The sequence below is a fragment of the Dysidea avara genome, chromosome 9 (assembly GCF_963678975.1).
Source record: "Dysidea avara chromosome 9, odDysAvar1.4, whole genome shotgun sequence".
Taxonomy (NCBI): Eukaryota; Metazoa; Porifera; class Demospongiae; order Dictyoceratida; family Dysideidae; genus Dysidea; species Dysidea avara.
The window spans coordinates 7,437,265-7,456,855 of NC_089280.1; the positions used below are offsets into that span (position 1 = coordinate 7,437,265).

A 19,591-nucleotide genomic window follows, 5' to 3' on the forward strand; every position below is an offset into this window, starting at 1 on the left:
TACTTTCAATCAACAGTTTAAAGGACACATGCAAATTCCCTGTAGAAGGATTGTATCATACAAACAATTTCTAAACAGTCACAGCTCCTGATTTTCATTGAAGTTTTCACAAGATAACACATCAATCAGTCTGAAAAACTCACCAGACATTTACTAATCGGTCTGCAGTGGCAGAAGTTACAAAATACATTTCATCAAGTGATGTGATGTGTCGTAATTCACTGCCGTGTCCAGGAAACTTTCTGACTGGTTTGTTCCCACTGGAGGGTCCTTCACTTGACCACAGTTTAATCACTTGGTTACCAGTTACTAAGGAGTCATCACTAATGATGGATATCACTGTGACCTGTTGTTTGTCTGCTAACCAGCATCTGGTGAGGTGATGAGAAATAAGTGACACATTAACAAGATATTACATCATTAGATAATGGACCATGTACACAATTACTAACTATTAAATGACATTCAAAATAAGAAGTGTTCGATGTCCATACCTTGTTACTAATCTTAAATTGATCTAAATACTACGGACTATGGAGTAGGTGTCCATTGTGCTATAGGTCCACTGATAGTTTAGGACAGGGTGTAGCAAAGAATACCTTCCAAGAGTTCCCTTGGATTTACATAGTACTTCAAGCATTATGATGTTATTATAATTACAGTGAAACTTCTCTATTACAGACATTTTGGGATCCAGAATTTTTGGCCACTTTTTGCCGTAATATAGAGGTTTTCCTCTTTCAGAGGTAAAAAATGTATTAACCAGACCTGTTGGGACCAAACTTTTGTCCTTAATATGGAGGTTTTTTCTATTGTGTCCTTTAGTTAATTCGGGGAGTTTATTAAGAGAGGTAAGAGAGCTTTGTATACTGTTTATGTACTGGATCAGGGGACCTCTATATAATGGTATGAGAAAGTGTTTTGATTTGAAAGATATGTGTGACAACAGGTCTCAACTCATCATCACATAAGCAGTAATTGTGGGGTTTAGTTTCAGAGTTGAAATTGATTTAACAACAGTTATATTAAAGTGACCGACCACAAGCTATACACTAGTGAAACACACAACAAATATCTTGTACAACATTCTGAATGAGATTACAAAGCATACACTTAGGCTGATATTAGAATCTCGATAGCAGTTTTCTTACTTATTGGTATTGAAAATGATTATACAATAAAAAACAAAACAAGTTGATGTTGTACAACTTCTTAAAACCAAGCACTTTGCAGCTGGCTAACTCATCTGGAAGTAACTACTTTTTTTTTTTTAATTTTTATGCAAATAGGTTTTTGGTTATAATACTTAATTATTTTATTGTAATTTTGGATTCATACTTTTAACAACATATTATTATGCACAGAAGTATTTTCTAAACTGTTTTATAGTTTGAGTATCGCATATTTCTCACAAATTCTCTAGACAAAGTCTCAAAGCTGCTCTTCATTTTCATTCATGTACATAGGGGACACGTCTCTTTTCAACTCAAAGGGATAGGTTATTCCTGGTAATCTATGAGGTCTATACCATTGTCTTTCAGTTGTTAAACGCCTGAACCACCTGAAGGGAAGGTAATTCACAAAATCTGAGGAGAGTCACCACACCCATATTTCAGACTGCCAAAAAGAAACCACCTCAGAGCAAAGTTTATCTGTAGAAGTTTAATACAGACTTCTACTTCTTACATGCAAGCTGCTTTTACACCTATTTAACGATTTTGCTCCTGCGGTTGTATACAGACAAACATAGGTAGACAGTAGACTGGGCGATATACTGGTATTGTTAGTAATCTGTGATATTTAAGTCATACCAATTTTGATACCTCCATACTGTCTGGGCTCTATGGCCTCCCTGTGGGCTTGTTTCATCCCATATTTAGAAGGCAACCAGACATGTGACAATGTTTGTAGGCAGGTGCTGATGTAGCCAGCTAGGGTAGTTGGAAAAGACGGATATGGTCGGACGCAGACACGGACATTTCAAAAAGCACTTTTACATTTATATAACAGTTATTTCTCATACCTAACGCTGTTTTTACAGCAGTCTTCACTTCCATACCCAGGCGTCTATCTTTTCATAGCGCTTATCCATTTATAAGTGCACGTGCGAAGGATAGTCTAACACTCTAAAGACTATTATAGTGTTGTATATGTGCTCTAGAAATCTAATTCAGAGTCACAGAGATTAATCTTCACAGAGATTAATCTAGCATGTCCCAACGTAATCTCGTAGGCCAGGTCCTTGAAACTCTCAACACTCGGTATAAGCGCCTGCGCCTTATACTGAAAAGCGTACGATTGTGGATTTGGCCTGCTAAGCTAAGTTGCATGGGCATACAAGCTAATCTCTACAACTATATAACTCTGTATTAGACTTTAGAGCATGTGTATAACACTATTATGGTCTTTGGCATGCTGTGGAGTGCTGGTCTAGTCCTTCGCACGTGCGCTTATAAATGGATAAGTGCTATGAAAAGATTGACGCGTGTGTCTGGAAGTGAAGACAGCTGTAAAAACAGCGTTAGGTATGAAAAATAACTGTTACATAAATGTAAAAGTGCTTTTGGAAAATGTTTGTGTCCACGACCATATCCGCCTTTTCTAACTACCCAGTCAGCTAACCAAACTATGTAAACAAGTTTGCTTGTGGTAATTTGTACCTGAGGTTTGCTGACCTACCATGGGTATTTGGTGCTTTTGTTGAGGTAAATGGCAGTTACTTTAATACTAATGGCTTTTACATTAATACCGTGATATTTAATAATACCGTGATACTTTTTATGGAAGGTATACCGTTTGCTATTATTCAATACCGCCCAGTACTAGTAGACAGATAGGTTGATAGGTACTTACACACTTTTACAAAAGCAATTTCAGTAAACCATGCACGCGCCTGATTTATAATGGGAATATGGAAAGAGGAAATAGGGATCACTGAAATACATGAAGAATTGCTGCAATGGTAATGTAAACCACAAACCCCTACATTTAAAGTTCTCACAATTTGTTCAGGAATTTCGGAAAGATTATACTCGAAGCTTACCATGAGAGTATAACAGTACAGCGTGTAGTATAATGATGAACAGATCAAGACAAGATCCACCATCAAACCTAACTACTTTGCTGTTTTGTGTTGTTGGGCCAATAAAGGCCTTGCAAAAATTCATAATATTTCTAGCATTCATTTGTTGCTCCTTTGGTCAAGCTTTCAAATTCTTTATATACACTACTACATAACAAGTGATTGTGGCTTTTAGTTACCATCACAATTTTCCTTTTACAACAATATTATACAGTAGGACCTCCATTATCTGAACAGCTTTGTGCCGTTCAATTCAAGATCTGTTCAGATAACTGAATTTGTTCAGATAACTGAATTTGTTAAGTGAATTATAGATTAGTACTGTACATGCATGTACTTTTCACATGAATACATGATTAAAATTTATACAGTGTACTTTTAGACATACAGTACTATCATTTTTCATTTACAGAGTTTCTACTAAAGTAGGATGTCAAAGTGGTCTGCTTCAGGGCTGATAATCTTTTGTTGGCTGCTATATGACAACAAAACATTAGTGTTGTATGATGTGGTTTCAGGCTGTGCATGCAACCAAGTGAGACACTTATCCAACATTTACATTGCATCCCTGTGACTAACCACTGGTAAGGTGGGAACATTGGTTTCCTCATCAGACTCCACGGAGTCATCTGACACATAACTAATGATACCATCATCATTCAAAAGTTCATAGCCTAAATCATCACGATTCCACTTCTAACCATTCAGATACATCAGCCAATTTCATACTTTTCTGCTATAACAATGTAACTGGTTTTTTTATGCAATAGTTTAATGATCTCTAACTTTTTCTGAACAGTAAGTACGACTTTCTTCCGTTTTGCTGGCACTTCACAATTACTTAATGAAGCCATTTTTGGTTTGACACATGAGAGGAATTTCATTTTTTTTAACACGTAACTTGAGTGTTCGGATAATCGAGGGTTCGGATAATCGAGATTGAGGTCCTACTGTTCTACATAATTGTATTCACTAATTTAATCACTACTTTAAAAATTACTAGGTAGTCAGTAGAAAGCTCTGTTAAATTTCAGAACATGGTTGAGTAATCCCAAAGGCATAAGATGATGTATGGTATGGCTAACAAATGAACGTTCATCCACTCAGAGTGTATTCATATGTGAAGCAGCCGTTGACCCTGAAAAGTCAAGGTGATGGAGTTGTATTGAACATCCATCTACACCCTCCATTATTGTTCAACCCTATGATGAACTCCATGAACATAACTGCACACCAACAACATGTATCTGGTGTGGCCAAGAAATGAATGTTGATACAACTAACAAAAACCTAACATTGGTCTTTTATCATTGACGGTGCAATCTTGCTACATCCTAATTACTTTCTTTTAACTCCTAATTGGATAGTAATTCGGCTGCCTATATTTTCCTTTCTGTTGAAAGAAGTAAAAGGAATTAATTTAGGAATGCGGCAAAATTGTACCAGTCAATGATAAAGGACCATAAAAAAAATTTAGTCAGTTGTGGGTGCACCAACAACACAGGGTCACTATCAGCTAGTCCTACGAGGAGAGACCACTTCTGTAAATGAGAAAGATCAATTCTGTGTAAGTGGTATCTCCTCCATTAGCATGTGGACTAGGGCACTTTGTTATCCTCTTCATACCAATGTGCTGAATTAAATCAATGGTGCTATCTTCACTGTCCAGCAATCTTTCCACGGGACATTTCCTACATCATTCATCACCCTAACTGGCATATTGGGTTTGGGGACAAACACTACAGCTGCTATCTTACTCGCAGTGTTACATAGCTCCTGGCTTCTTCCATGTGTGTTGTACAGTGGTAGGGCGTGGGTAGCCCAAACCTGGATGTGTGGGTTCGCGCCTTGGTCACATCGCACTTTTTTTCTTTGTTTCTTATACCTTTTTGTGTCGCATTTTTTTCTAAGTCAATAGGATGCTTAGTCACATTGTGTGCCCTCCCCACATACAACTGCCACATTTGTACTTAACCTGATGTGAAGTCCTTCACTCATCAGAACTGACCAGCAGATAATGCAGACTAGCCATGTAGTACAACGTACTTCAAAAAAACCAGGTTCCAGTTAACAGCTACTACTTTTACTTCAGAAAAACCATGATGTTATTTAAATTTGTGGTAGTTTTGTACTATGAGCCTTATCCACAATGACGTTTTATGACATCACAAAAATAAAAATGGTTGCGATAGTTGGGGGAGTTATACAAGCACCTATGGTCAAAAAAAAATTTAATTGCTCGTATTTCTGCCAGAGAAGAAGATATCGAGCTCTAAACAACAGGTACAGTTAAGTTTTATATAAGACATTACATTAAACGAGTTTTGTCACATTTCAAAATTCTTTCTGAATAACATACGTTTACAATAGCTTTTGTTACTTTAAAACCATACCTGTCGGCTAATGGTCAATATCTCCATGCCTAGCTAAAACATGAACGATCAAAAATTTATCTCCATCGGTGCCTGTATGACAGTCCCCCAACTATCACGGCCATTTTTATTCTCATGATGTCATCAAACATCTGACAAAAACAGACTCGACAAGAAAAGTTTAGTGTAATTGTACAGCAACTTCATGCTCGTATTATCTCATTTAGGCTTTTGTGGTTAATTTTGCAAAATCCAGTCACAAATAACACCTAGGCCATCATTCATTAGCTAACCTGCAGTTGACAAAACTAAATATTCTGGCAGGATACAGTCATGTGCAACGTAACGACTACAGCTTGTTAGTTGAGCAACTTGCCAAGAGATTTACACCTATGTAAAATCAGTCATTTCAGAGTCAGTTATTTCATGACAGATGGATAACATTGGAAAAGATATTCTGGCCTCAGCCTAAACACTGACTGGTCATTTACCTGGCTTCCTCTACCAAGTTTGGAACAGCAAAAAGTTTCTTCATTGCTTCAAGGTTCTGCGTAATGGTGGTAATTTAGAGCAGTTAATGCAATTATGAAGAAGCCAGAGAGAAGGAGTTGACAATGGACATTAAATCCTTAAACTTCAGTCTATAACCATGACTTAGGAATTAAATATCTACTAGTATATCTGCAGGTATAGGCAACTTCCCCTTTTCTAGTTATTCCACTGCTTTTTTAAAAGCTTAATCCAACTTAAAATTCCATTTTTTTTTGTAACTGTCAACAGTTATAACCATTTATATACCACTTTAGCGTGGGCATTCAAAGGTGCCACTTGGTGTTTAACTCGCATATTGCCCAGGCAATATCATGGGAAAACAGTTTGCCAATGACTTTGATACCAAGCCAGTTCAAAGAAATGATACGTTTTGACTCATTATATTGAGCGACACAGAGCTTTGCAGCATTGTGGGGCTCGATTATGTAGTGGTTGCTAAACTGAGTATATACTCTAAGATGGACTAGTTGGTTGTTAGTAAAAGATAATGAAGGCACAAAATTACTGTTTGGGCGATCGTGGATGCGTATTTCTACCCACTGCGTATCAGCCTTTGAACAGACCACAGAATGGAAAAACTACTACTGCTACGCTGAAATAAGTTAGTAACTTACAGTCCTAAGTATTTAACTTAATATAATAACTTATTTACTGTCCCAATAGCGAAGTTAATTGGCCTATTAGTACAAAAATGATAACAATATAAAGTCAATCCCACAATCGCAAGTTTTCTAACATAGCGTGTTGAAGCACAGTAACGTATTAATAATGTAAGGACGTTTTGATGGCTATTAGCCCACGCTTTTAAAATCATGATCGATCTTCAGATGCCACTGTATAAAACAAATGGGATGAGTTCCCATTAGTTCTTTCACCTATTAGGTGAGTGCGCCCCAAGCAATATATATCACTTATACGACGGCTGCTTGGGATTTTGCTGACATATACACCCACAGCCCTCGGGCCTGTGGCCCTTGGGCTTTGGGTGTATATATCAGCAAAATCCCTCGCAGCCGTGGTATCATACAGTACGATAGTACTGTATATTAGGGACATCAAAGGTGTGGGGGCGATCCGTGATATAATATAACCCAAAAACCTGCCACAATTTTTCCTCACAATGACATGACAGTATTGGTTGGGTAAAACCAAGCCCAAAAGTGTCTTCAGATCGACCTGAAACATTTGCGTCAAGTTGCTACAGAATTTTGAAAAAAATTTATTCAACAGAATTTTCTACTGCCTGCCTGCCTGCCTGACACCTTCAGTCAAGTGTAGTGGAAAAGTGGTTACAGCTACAGCCCTAGTTTTTTCGCAGAAATGTTTCTAGTTCGCTTAAGAAGAAACCTTTGGTATATTGATAAGCATACAATGCTTACGCTATTGTCTTACCTTTTATCCTTCTTTACCATGGCCGTCAGTCAAGGTTCTACCGCTGAGTGTTAATAGACTACAGTATGGCTTCCATACCAGTGTATATTGCATCAAACTATTCGAATACACGTGGTTGCCGGTTGCACCAAAAACACATGAGTACGTGACTCGCTGTTGATATCGATCAGAGAGCAACACTATATAGCAATGTGTAAGTCAATAATATAGTTTATTTAGTAACAATGTTAAACCGAGTCTGGTTATCCAGGTCCTGCTTTACAGATTATTCGGGTCAGCCCCACGTGCTAAATGTGGACATGTTACTACACGTCATAGCGTAGCTCTGCTTCTTCATGAGCCACGCCCACTTACGTAAATTACAGTCTGTAGACATATGGTAGCCACGTCCATTCATCAGTGTGTAGGTATGCACGAATCCATGCCCACTTATGTAAACTACTGTCTGTAGACATGGTAGCCACGCCCATTCATCAGTCCGTAGGTATGAACGAATCCTTGTCCATATTGTCTGCAGGCTTATGTAGAACCACGCCCACTGATCAGTTGCTTTTGTTTGAGTCATATTCTAGTATAATAGTGCTGTGAGTAACTCAGCAGATATTTAGTGGTCATGAGCTTGCAAAAAAACTTCACAAACAAGTATAAGTACAGTAGGGACATTCACTTCACAGTATTTGGACATTACGTACTACTCTGATCCAGCTTGTTTCAGTGCTTTTTATTGCAGCATTATACACTGTCCTTAATCTAATTTAAAACTCCAATTTTTTTCTTATACTTGTAACTATTAAATAAACATAGACTGCCTCTACAGATTTGGCACTTAGAGGACTAATGGCAAAAAAACAAGGTTCACCATTAAGGGTGCTCGCGGCTATTTGAAGCCATACAACATGCAATTTTTGTATTGTTGCTAACACTCACATAATGTATAAAATGAATCCATATGCTACTTACGTTGGAAGTGCTTCTCTTTCTCTTCAACACAAACCAAACAGAATTCTTCTAGCCTATACCATTTTATAACTATGCGTAGTTCTATATGAAGCACTTAAATCGAAACTAGTCCTCCATTTTTCACAGTAGCGCACTGGAAACCACGTTGAACAAACTTCAGCTTATAACTCACAACTCTATGTTTAGTATTAGTACACAGCGTACATAGAACTTAAGTTAGTACTAAAAGTGTGCTACACCATTCAAAACCTCATGTTCTCGGTGCCGTAACTCATGAAGCCATAACGCTACGGACAAAATCTAAACATAGACCTCTGGAGAATTTATCAGCGAATCTCCCTACAAAATTTGAAGCCTCCACGGCTATCACTCAAAAACTAGTTTTATTTTTAGTAAACATGTGCAAAGATTGCGTGCGCCCAACATTATTGATACAATAACCACACAAATTCCTATTGACCGCAATCACCAACTTTTCAAAATAACATGTCATAAATGCTGTTCTAAACACAAAAAACTCTGTTTTTCTCTTCTTCACACACAGGAACAGCTTCTTGCTCCGCCTGGAGTCTCCAAGTCACTCTTGGATAAGTTACGCTAGGCACGCCATCATCAGCAGCTTGTAACGCCTTGTGATTCCAGCTGGTAACATTGTCCCCTACATAAGCAGCTTACAATTACAATACTAACTACCAGCATACCCTATCACTCGAGAAAACAAGGCACGAACGCATGTTGCCTACAAGCGAAAAGTGCGTTCACACTTGTTGCCTTAAATAACACTTACTTTTAGATTAATTCATAACTGTTGATCTATCAGACAATCATTTGCTAACACTTCAGTGACGATTCTAAAGCGAAAAAACATGCTATTCTTCCTCATGCTCTCTGGCACAAAACATGTCCGCTTAACATGGATACTACAAGTATGCATAGTAATGCCAATTATGATGCAATAGCCGCATGTGGTTTCTGGGCTGGCACTTAAACGGCTTCAAATATCAGCGAGCACCCTTAAATTATTATTTTGAGCTTTGGGCCTATAAAAAGGCCTTCCAAAAATTATTATGTATTTAAAATAATGCTTTATCCTGTTGGTCAAGCTTTCACACTCCATTATATACAATACCATATAACAAGTGATTGTGGGTTTTAGTTGTTAATTACTAATTTGTTGTGTTTTCATAATTTCAGTCCTGGGAAATTGCCTTACTCATAGTTTTGATGCCCAACCAGTTGTGACTATCTCGCTAAGTTCGTTCTCACAACTTTCAAGAAATTGTTCACTAACATTTCAGCTTATTATTTCGGAATTACAGTAAAGCACTGGAGAGTAGGAAGAATAGGAAAATATTCATACATTGACTATACTGAAAATAAACTACAGGCACAACCATAACTTCTACTTCAATTAGTCTACAATGTTGCAATTTGGCTTAATATGTTCACCATGGATTAGCAAATCAACCAAGGTATAGTTTTAGCCCAGTAATATTGGTATGAAGTTGAACAAACGACAACAACAGTCTTGTTTACATTTAAAAACAATTGTATGTGACATGCATACCATTACAAAAATAAAACAATGGTTTTTGAACTTTTCATGAGCAGGTAAATACAAAGGTGCATAGTTTTAATCGATTTGATTTAATCCTTATACTTTAGTGACTGAATAAGGGATTAAATGTTTACTGGCATATTTTTTAGGTATACGCAACCTCCCTAGTTTCCCTACTTTTTTTTCTGGGAATGGATAAAACCCGGACCAGATTGGACCAAAGCTCAATTTCTCAGTTGCAAAATGCAGCAGGCTAATAAAATAGTTGTCAGTCACGTGATGAGTTTTACAGTATTTGTTACACACTCCTCACCTTATCTGAAGAGCATAATGCATTCACAATAATCGACTGTTCACTTGCAGCAACTACAGTATAGGAACGCTCGAGGGAATGCTATGCGTATTTAGTAAACAAATTACAGGATAAGCATCCTGTGATATTGAGTTGCATACGCTTAGGCTGATCACGTGTCAAAACGTGCTGAGCTAGCTTGCTTGGTGCCACATGTATTGGATGCACTGGATACTGAAAGTGTTTTTTGCTTAAGTTGGCCAGCACAAGTGTTTGTTGCTATAACTAGAGTGACAATGAGTGGGAGCCAACGAAATGTCAATCGTTATAAGTTCAGATTCAGAATGTGACTCAGGAGTTTGAGAGAGACTTGGTAGAAGCAAAGTGAAGATCGATGCTGGATAACAATATCAAAGATAATGCAGAAAGGGTAATAATGTTTATTTAGTATGTTTCACCTATTACCACTCAGCTAACGTAGCTGACATGTGTGAATTTATTAGAATGACCATTCATTCTTTCATACTTTTTTGTACTGCAGGGAGAGGACGTGACAGGGTAGAACAGGATAGGGAAGGTTCCTACACTTTGATATTGTAAGTAGTTATTCTTCCGCTACAAGTATAGCTACAGTCACATATATTCTACAGAGATGAAGAGAACATAATAGGATGAAGAGAATGTAATTAGTCATCCCAATTATAGGCAGCTCCAGGATTTTTCTTGACTGGTTTCTGATCAAGAGCATAGCTAGATTTTTGGTGAAGACCAAAAAAGAAATAGGTAACCGCCTGCTGAGAATAACTGCATGCCCTCCACTAATATCATTACATAAAATTCTTATTCATAGCTACATAGCTTGCTACACTGCTGCTCTGAATACTGTGACTGCTTTATTAGAGTGATTGACTGCTCTATTAGAGTATCTTGATCTGAACGTGACTGGTTTCCAGAAACCTCAGAAACCCCCCTAAAGCCGCCACTGCCAATGATAAACTATTGTATGGAGATAATGAAGACCTTGTGGTTTGCAAGCCGATTAAAGAGGTAACAAGATTGTATTGCATAGGTTTACTTCTAAAGATATATCTTACTAGCATTGGTACCTGCCCTACGTGCATGGGCCACATTATAGTAACAACCAAACATTAAACATCAGTGCCATGCGTTCATGCCCTACAGTACGCATGGTGATATAATTTTTAATACCAACATCTTGCAAAGTACACACTGTATGACTGGAAGCATGCAGGTACTCCTGAAACTACAGAATTGCAGTAGCTAAACCAACTACTGTAGTAATGTGTATGCTATATAACACACAGGTGTGAACAATGCGGATGGTTCTAGTAGTACCTGTCCTATTATGCAGGCTATACAATAATAAATTTAAAACAACATGTAGCATCGTTTGATAATACATTGACTACAAAAGACATTAATTTATTGGTACCTGCCCTGCAATGAAGAATTTGCCATATTGCATACTATATGTTGGGCACAAAATGTAATGGAAACCATACATTAAAATTCATTGTTGCATGTATAATGAATACTACTTTCAAAGAACATGAGACCATCCTGCAAGTACACACTGAATGATGTGAGCATACATATAAACAGCAGAGCTGTGCATATGTATACGTTGCTACATAAGCAAAGACAACTTTAAGGCCATATAGATATGACATTTAACTTACTGACAATGAAAAGAAACTATAATATAGTGTGCAGTACATGCCTACGGTGCAGGCTGAGCTTTGTATGTTAACAATACTACACTCCCTAATGTTCCCTTTACTACACTACAACCTATTGTGATATTCAATACTTTCTTGCACAGTATCAATGCAATACTGATGTGGCTCAAAAGCTACTGAAGTGAAGGTATTTTGGCAAACAATGCAAGGAATTTTGCTTGTCACAAGTGTGAACAGTACTTCTAGATAGTTTGATAAAACATTACAGTGTCATTTAAAGATGTTCAAATAGCAGTCACTTCCTATTATTTACAATAAAATTTTACAAATTGATCATGTGAGCCACCTGTATCAGTCCTTGTGGTATCAAGTATCAATACTTATTTTACTTTTGGTATCGTATCACTCATCTCTACCATGCAGAACACTTATAATAATTAGGCACCTTATTATCACTATCAACAGCATTTCCATGTTCTACAGTAACCACTAATGACCTTCTCAACTGAATAGACAGAACCAGAGGAGGTTGGAAGCGTAAAAAGTGCTACGAAAATTTGCCTGCCTGCTAACCCGCCTAACAGCTAAGGCTATGGTCTTGATTTTTTCACTGTTTGATGTTGCTTTATCCCTAGATGTGCTTTTGGCATACTGCAGCACATAAAATGCATGCATCATGGACCCTCCTTTGTGTTCCATGTCTTTTTGTTGACAGTCCAAGGTGTCGATTTGCAGTAGCATGATGCATGGCTTCCCATTTCTAAACAGGAATCATCCGTATTTTCTGTGGTGACTGGGTTGATTGCAGAGATGTCTTTGTTTGTAACACCGTGTAATAGGCTGAAAGTGAAGCTTAATAGTCACTTCACTTTCAAGTCAATAATTGATAGCTGGCATGCGCATTCAAATGAAAAAATCAATTCTGGTGCCATCTTTTCTTTTTATGTGGTATGCGCAGGTTCACCAGTTATAATAATGTTACAAAAAAAGTAACAAACAAGTACAGTGGATCCTCACTAATCCGAACTCCAGTAATCCGAACGTTTGCTAATCTGAACAGTAGAAATGACTGTTCTATTAGAGTATTTTGCCAACAAGTGTATGTTCTATTAAAGTACTTGAACTGGGCTCAATATATAATCAACGGGTTCACTAATCCGAACAATTTCATTATATAATCTGAACAGACTTTTGTCAACTTGAGAACAGAGCTGTTCAGATTAGTAAGGATTCACTGTATAAGGAAAATTAAGGGATCATAGAAAAAAATAGGTAAACAAAAGGGAGGTCGCCTTTACACCTCAGATATACTAGTGAACATTTAATCCCTAATTCATCTGACGTAGGGATTAAACATTCACTGGTATATCTGCAGGTGTAAGCAATCTCCCTTGTATCCCTACTGTTTCTATGATACCTTATTCAATTCCTAATTTTCCTTATACTAGTATGATAACAAAAAATGTAAGATTTATAATTAACGATCAGTTAGTGGGAGTAGTTTGATACAAGTCCACAGGAAATCCTAAAATTGAGCATGGCTTCTGAATACCTACAAACTTCAACATACCTTACTGAAAATGGGCATAATGAAACTTTTGCTTTTTGTCATTGACAATATCAACAAAAATTAAAAAGACAATTTTTTACTACCACCAATGAAGAATGTTATGATGCAGTTTCAGTTAAAATCCATCACACTTCAGCAAAATCCACACGTGAGGTATGGATTAGTGGCTATCTCTTTTAAATATACACGGTCTTTGACACATTGCCGTGATATCGTTTTATTTTACAATGTGTTTTAAATTTCCCGTAATAAATTTTTGTCGTTTACCAAAATGCAAAAATTTTAAGCTTGAAAAATTTAATCAAGATTTACAATGTTCGATAAGTGGAGATGGGCCATAAAAGAAGCTGGCCAGTTGCAAGATGATACAATGCAACAACTAAAACCCACAATCAATGTTACAAGGTAGGGTACATAAGTCACAGTCTATTACATACCATCCACAAACGTGACATAAAAATAAGTTGCAATCTGGGCAAATATAATTTTTGGAAGGCCTTCTTTGTGCCTAATCCTCTGTATTGATGTAGCAATTACAAAAGAATCTCTTGTAAATTGCACTAGATCAAAACTAACAGTATGCAGAACACTTATAATGTTTCACTCTCAACAGTGTTTCACATTCTGCATCTTAAACTTAATATAATACCTCTACTTCATAAATATATGGTACCGCTCAAATGTAATGTGGTCTTGCGAGAGCATGAGTGATTAAAAAACAAACTAATTAAAGAGCACGGCACCCATTTTTCTCGCGAGTATTCATCCCAAATGAAATTGGATGAATACTCGCAGCAAAACAGGTGACGCACCCTTTAATTAGCTCATTTTTTAATCGCTCGTGCTCTAGCTAGTGAGACGATGTTACATTTCAGTGGTACTGCAGTGTACTTATTTCCTCTTCTTCTCCTGAGTGAAGTGCTGTTCATGTGGTGCTCGCTTCTTCACAACAAAAACTGTTCCACAAAATCGATAATTGAGGCAAACACATGATGCAATGTTCTAGCTCATGTTGAGTTCGGTAAAACAAAGACTTTACACTTGATATATTGAAAGGTAATGATGTGATAGTTTAGTACATGTAGTTATACAACGGGCACGAGTGGTCTGCCTAATATATACGCACAAGCTAGGCCCGCAGTCAAGTGTGTTTATACAGGCAGTGCAAGAGTGTATGTTGCATAAATGATATGTGTGTACCACTCACCTAATAGGTGGAGAGAGTCTCACAGGACAGCAGCAGCACCTCTATAAAGGCCAGGTTTCTATAACATTGAATGTGAGTGACCAAGCCAAATGTTGCAGTGATGTTCCCTCTACGCTACCTTAGCCACCCGAGATATTACATTAGACCAAAGCTAGTATACTATGGACCATAGCACTAACCTGCATTCGCTATTTGGTTCTCATCATGTAACGCATAGCATACATGATCACTCAATTGCCCATAATTCTCCAGCGAAAAAAAGCAGTTAATAGATGGTTTGAGTACACAAAACTTAACTACTAAATAATACTAGTCTAATTCTTACTATTCACACTTGCTAAACTCGAATCTGGTGGCAAGACAAAAATTTGTTGCCACAAATGAATGCAATGGTGAAGATTATTTAGAATATAATAGTTTTATAGAGTCATTGTAGAAGATAAACCACATGTACAGTTTAATCTGGGCACCAGACTAGTTAGATATATAAGTATGTTTGTCATTACTGTACTGTATATTGGGGATCACAAAGAACTGGGGTTTTCCAACCAAAAATATCACCCTATAATCAGCCTTCACAAGTATGGAATTTTAAAAAGTTTCTACTTATCAGAATTTTATACTGACTAACTAACTGACTGATGCCTCCAGCCAAGCATAACTTGACAATGAATAAGGCTCTGTGGGCTTGATTTCTTCACTGTTCAACATTGCTTCGTCCCAAGATGTGCTACATACAATACACGTATCATGGACATGCCTTTGTCCACCTTTGGGTTCCGGTTCTTCCACTGACGATGAAAGATGTTGATTCGCGATACAGCTTCCCTGTGGTTGTGTTAGGTAACATCACTCGTATCTTCTGCAGCAAATGGATTGATTGTAGAGACGCTTCTTGTACTGTTCTTGATTTGTAACGCTGTGTAACAGGTAGACCATACTGTAAAGTGTTATTCCCACCTAGTGGTACATAACACTTTAGAAGAAGTAGATTAATGCACCTACAAGTTTGGCAGTGAGGTTTATAATGGTGAAAAGACAAGGTCCACCATCATATTTGTCCTTTTTTGGACCTAAAAGGCCTTCCAAAAATTCTAAACCACTTTCATTGTCTATATGCCTTTTCTCAAGCTTTCACACTCCTTTATATACACTACCATATAACAAGTGATTGTGAGTTTTAGTTGTTATTTACTAATTAATTTTGTATCCATATTTTCAGTACAAACAATAGTCCCAGCCACTAGGTAAGTGGTTTTCTCATGGTTTTGATGCCCAACCAGGTCAAACATTTATTTACTGTAATAACTGATATATCCTTAAACCCAGATTTAACTTTATAAATATACATGCCTTGCACAAAGCGCTTTAACTTTCGAAGCATACATCCTATGGCTATGCAATTTACGTCATTCTACTTGTGATGTAACAAGTATTAAAATGATACCTAGGGTTTTACCCTAACGATAAATGGTGAGGCCAAAACTAGCTGTGAAAATAACTTTTGGTAAGGAAACACGCAAACCCTTTACATACCTTTATAAAATGATCCATAACTTGATGATGATTGCTCCTACATAACACCTTGCAACAAATTCCGTTCAATTCGCCAATTCGCCAATTCGCAGATAGATTTTTTCTATCAGGCCATATATGATTCCTGTGAGTAATCCCACAATCAAAATTAAACAGGTAGCAAGAATTTTGAAACACGGAGATGCAACTCGATCTTATTCATCGCTTCATAACAAGTAAGCCACTGTAGTTGCAGTGTTCATTTAGCCCTCTCCAAGTATCCCACTGAACAGACTTTTAATCAGTGCACATGTGTAGTTGAAAGCTATAAGAATTAAGTTACCCCACCTAGTGTCACCATGCGTGCCCATGTTGTGTAAACATGCATTCCCCAAAAGTTCTCTGCAGGTTTAAGGGTTAAGTTCGGTGTAGCTACATAGATGCAGTATAATAATAAATAAACAACACACAGCCATGGTATGACTATTACACCTGCATGTATGTCAATCCTAAAAAGCTAGGCTTGCTCTTAGAGCTGGGCAGCATACTGGTATTGATAAAAGTTCACTTGTAAAAACTACCTCCTAGGCATTACGCACTCCCTGTGGGTATATACAAAGCAACATGAATAATTCTCTTTGATGTTAACACAGTCAATAACAGTATGTCTTTTGTGTTATAATTGTATGTTATGCACAAAATTGCTTGAGGGCACACAGTAGTCTTCAACTTTTTAAAATGAAGTAGGGAACAATGCATTGAAAACATACGTTATAGTTAAAGCACCTCCACATGAATACAGCACGAGGCAAAGCCGAGTGCTGTATTTACCTTGAGACACCCAGAATGCTGTATTTTTTGTACACACGAGCATAGGTGGTACTTTAAGAGTATTATTGTACTTCCTAGTCGTCTTGCTTAGAATGATTTTCTAGGGTACCCAAACCATTTCAATTTTCAGTGATCAGACTACCAGTAAGTTGTCTATTTGTAGTCGTAGAACAATTTGGTAGGATTAGTTTAGCTAGTTTTACGTAGCATTTGACAGTGTCATGCATGTGGTGGGGTTGTTGCATGTCAGACTATCAGGAAGTGTTCGTGTAATCTATTTCTAGTTGTAGAACCAACTGGTAGGATTTGTGTGGATAGTTTTAGCAATTTACAATGTCCCTTATATTGTACTCCATATAATATATTTTCTATCCAAGTGCTTGAAATGAATGGCTTGAAAATCAAAACTAAAAATGCAATTGTAAATGCACAGAAGAATTTCCACCATACAAAATGACATCACAAACTTCAATCCTCACTTTATCATGGCTGCTGATGTAGTATCCCATATTCTCACATGACCTCCAACATGACCAGAGTAGAGGCTGTCTCCATAGCAACACAAGCACACAACTGGGTCACTTGACGTCTGTTACATTTATAATAATTACCATCTTACAACATGACATTATGTAGTTACCATGGTAGCACGTGACTCAGCCTGTAGTATATCCCATATAACCACATCTCCACTAGCAGTTCCTATGGCAACCCACTCAACTGGTTTTGCAGAGCGTACCTTTCGCTAAATAAACATATAATCCAATTATACATGTCATTAGACATAAGGTATATACAACAAAGTATACGTACCATGTAGCAAGTTAACTCTGAAACTTTTGTAGAAGTGTTAAAAGCTAAAGAGTGCTTATTTCAAAGTCAATTGAAATTAATTCTGTGTCAGAAAGCATGGATATATACAGTTAGTATACGTTTGCCAAAATCTGACTTAACCTACTGATGGTTAAATGCTGTGTACTGCACAGGAGTCTGGGAAAATCTCAAAATACATGGAAAGTTCTTGCCAATCTCCCCATCAAGCACTGGACAGCCAGATAACACCAGCAATTGAACAGTTTATTAGAGGACAGCAAAGACAGAATTAATGTGTCCCTCAGAGTACAGGGGTTTGACGAGTTCTTAAAACAATATATGTGACCGGATTTGCAAAAAGGTATCTTATAGCCTTTCTAAATTTCCAAGTTTTACAAGTCATGATTCATCATGTGTTTAACCTATTGCCTTAAAATTAAAGATAGTGCCATGTTAGGAGTGTAAAGTAACTAAATTTCAGGCCGGTACCATACACACAAGTCAAGTTATGGATTGCCAAGTACATGTAATTGGAAAGGCTATAACATCCCTTTTTGTTTAAGTATTGCTTACTTTCCTAGCATTTCAAGTAATGCACACAACTGTTTCGAATAACAGCGGTTCTCAAAATAACACCAGTGTGTTACAAAGGAGGTTGAACGCACTTTAAGCGCTACTTAAATATATTGCTCTTAATTGCATTCTTTTGTTTGGTATTTCACGTGACCCTCAATAGTCACAATACTAAACTGAAAAACGATGGGGTTCACTGGGTTCGTTTGATATTCAAATCGTCCTTCACGTAAGCTTCAAGGCTATGTACTTTGTTTTCTAAAAGCACTCGAGATTTGGGGTGAAATTAATAAATTGCGATTTGATGTATACAACTTCACCAGACTTGTCATGTACATTTTCTATAATGAAACAACGACCCTTCACTGCATTATACTGAGATTGCTGTATTACCCTCCTCAATAAAACAGATTTTGCATAATTTATTTTATTGGCGCTTTAAACTCTGACTTTGTTACCAGCCAAATCAGCGGGGTTCACTGGGGTTCACCACACCGTTAGATTTAGAAATACATAAGCTTTCAAATGCACTAAGTTTTAATAAAATTGTCATGAAATGAAGATTTTCCAATGAAAATGTACAGCTCACGTGAACACATCCAACCTCCTCTGGGTGTGTTAGACAATTTAAAACAGCTATTTAGATGATTATACAAATGTATACAATTTCCAACTTGCAAGAACTCCACACATCCCTCTAAGTCAGTCAACAACAGTAATTTTGGAATGACCATTTACCAGCTATTGACTTGAAATGAACACTACCATGATCACAAAGAATTACACTTGAAAGGTACTGTACTGTATTAATACATACCCACACCAAATATGGAACCAAGTCATAATGCACTTTAGGAATATATTCTTGATTTTAAAATGCTATTTACTCACACAGCAGCATTGGGACTAGCACAAGAAATACAAACATACAATCAGGGCCATACATTATAACAAGTTGGAAAAGAACAACACATCGGTTACTTCATACACCTGAAGGAGGCTTACCCATGCCATTAAAATTTTTACTTTGTATGTTTTTATCTACTTTACCAGTCCAGCACTGTAGGGCGAACACTGGAGGCAAAGCCTGTACGTTGTACTAGTACAAATCTCCAGGGCAGAAAAGCATTGCAAACACATTAGCAAAACAGAAGAGAGCAGCTTTTGCAACTCC

At 37.2% G+C, this 19,591-nt stretch overlaps 1 protein-coding gene across 1 annotated transcript in view; it reads right to left on the minus strand.

The window, feature by feature from the left end:
* The window catches only part of LOC136265736 (WD repeat-containing protein 43-like), a 20,180-nt gene continuing 589 nt past the window's right edge, over window positions 1–19,591 (minus strand). The window contains exons 2-4 of the mRNA XM_066060644.1: window positions 17,672–17,776; window positions 17,511–17,620; window positions 1–371 (exon numbers count right to left, since the gene is read on the minus strand). Of these exons, the coding sequence (XP_065916716.1) occupies window positions 140–371; window positions 17,511–17,620; window positions 17,672–17,776 (447 nt within the window). The 3' untranslated portion in view covers window positions 1–139. The remainder of the gene's footprint in view (window positions 372–17,510; window positions 17,621–17,671; window positions 17,777–19,591) is intronic.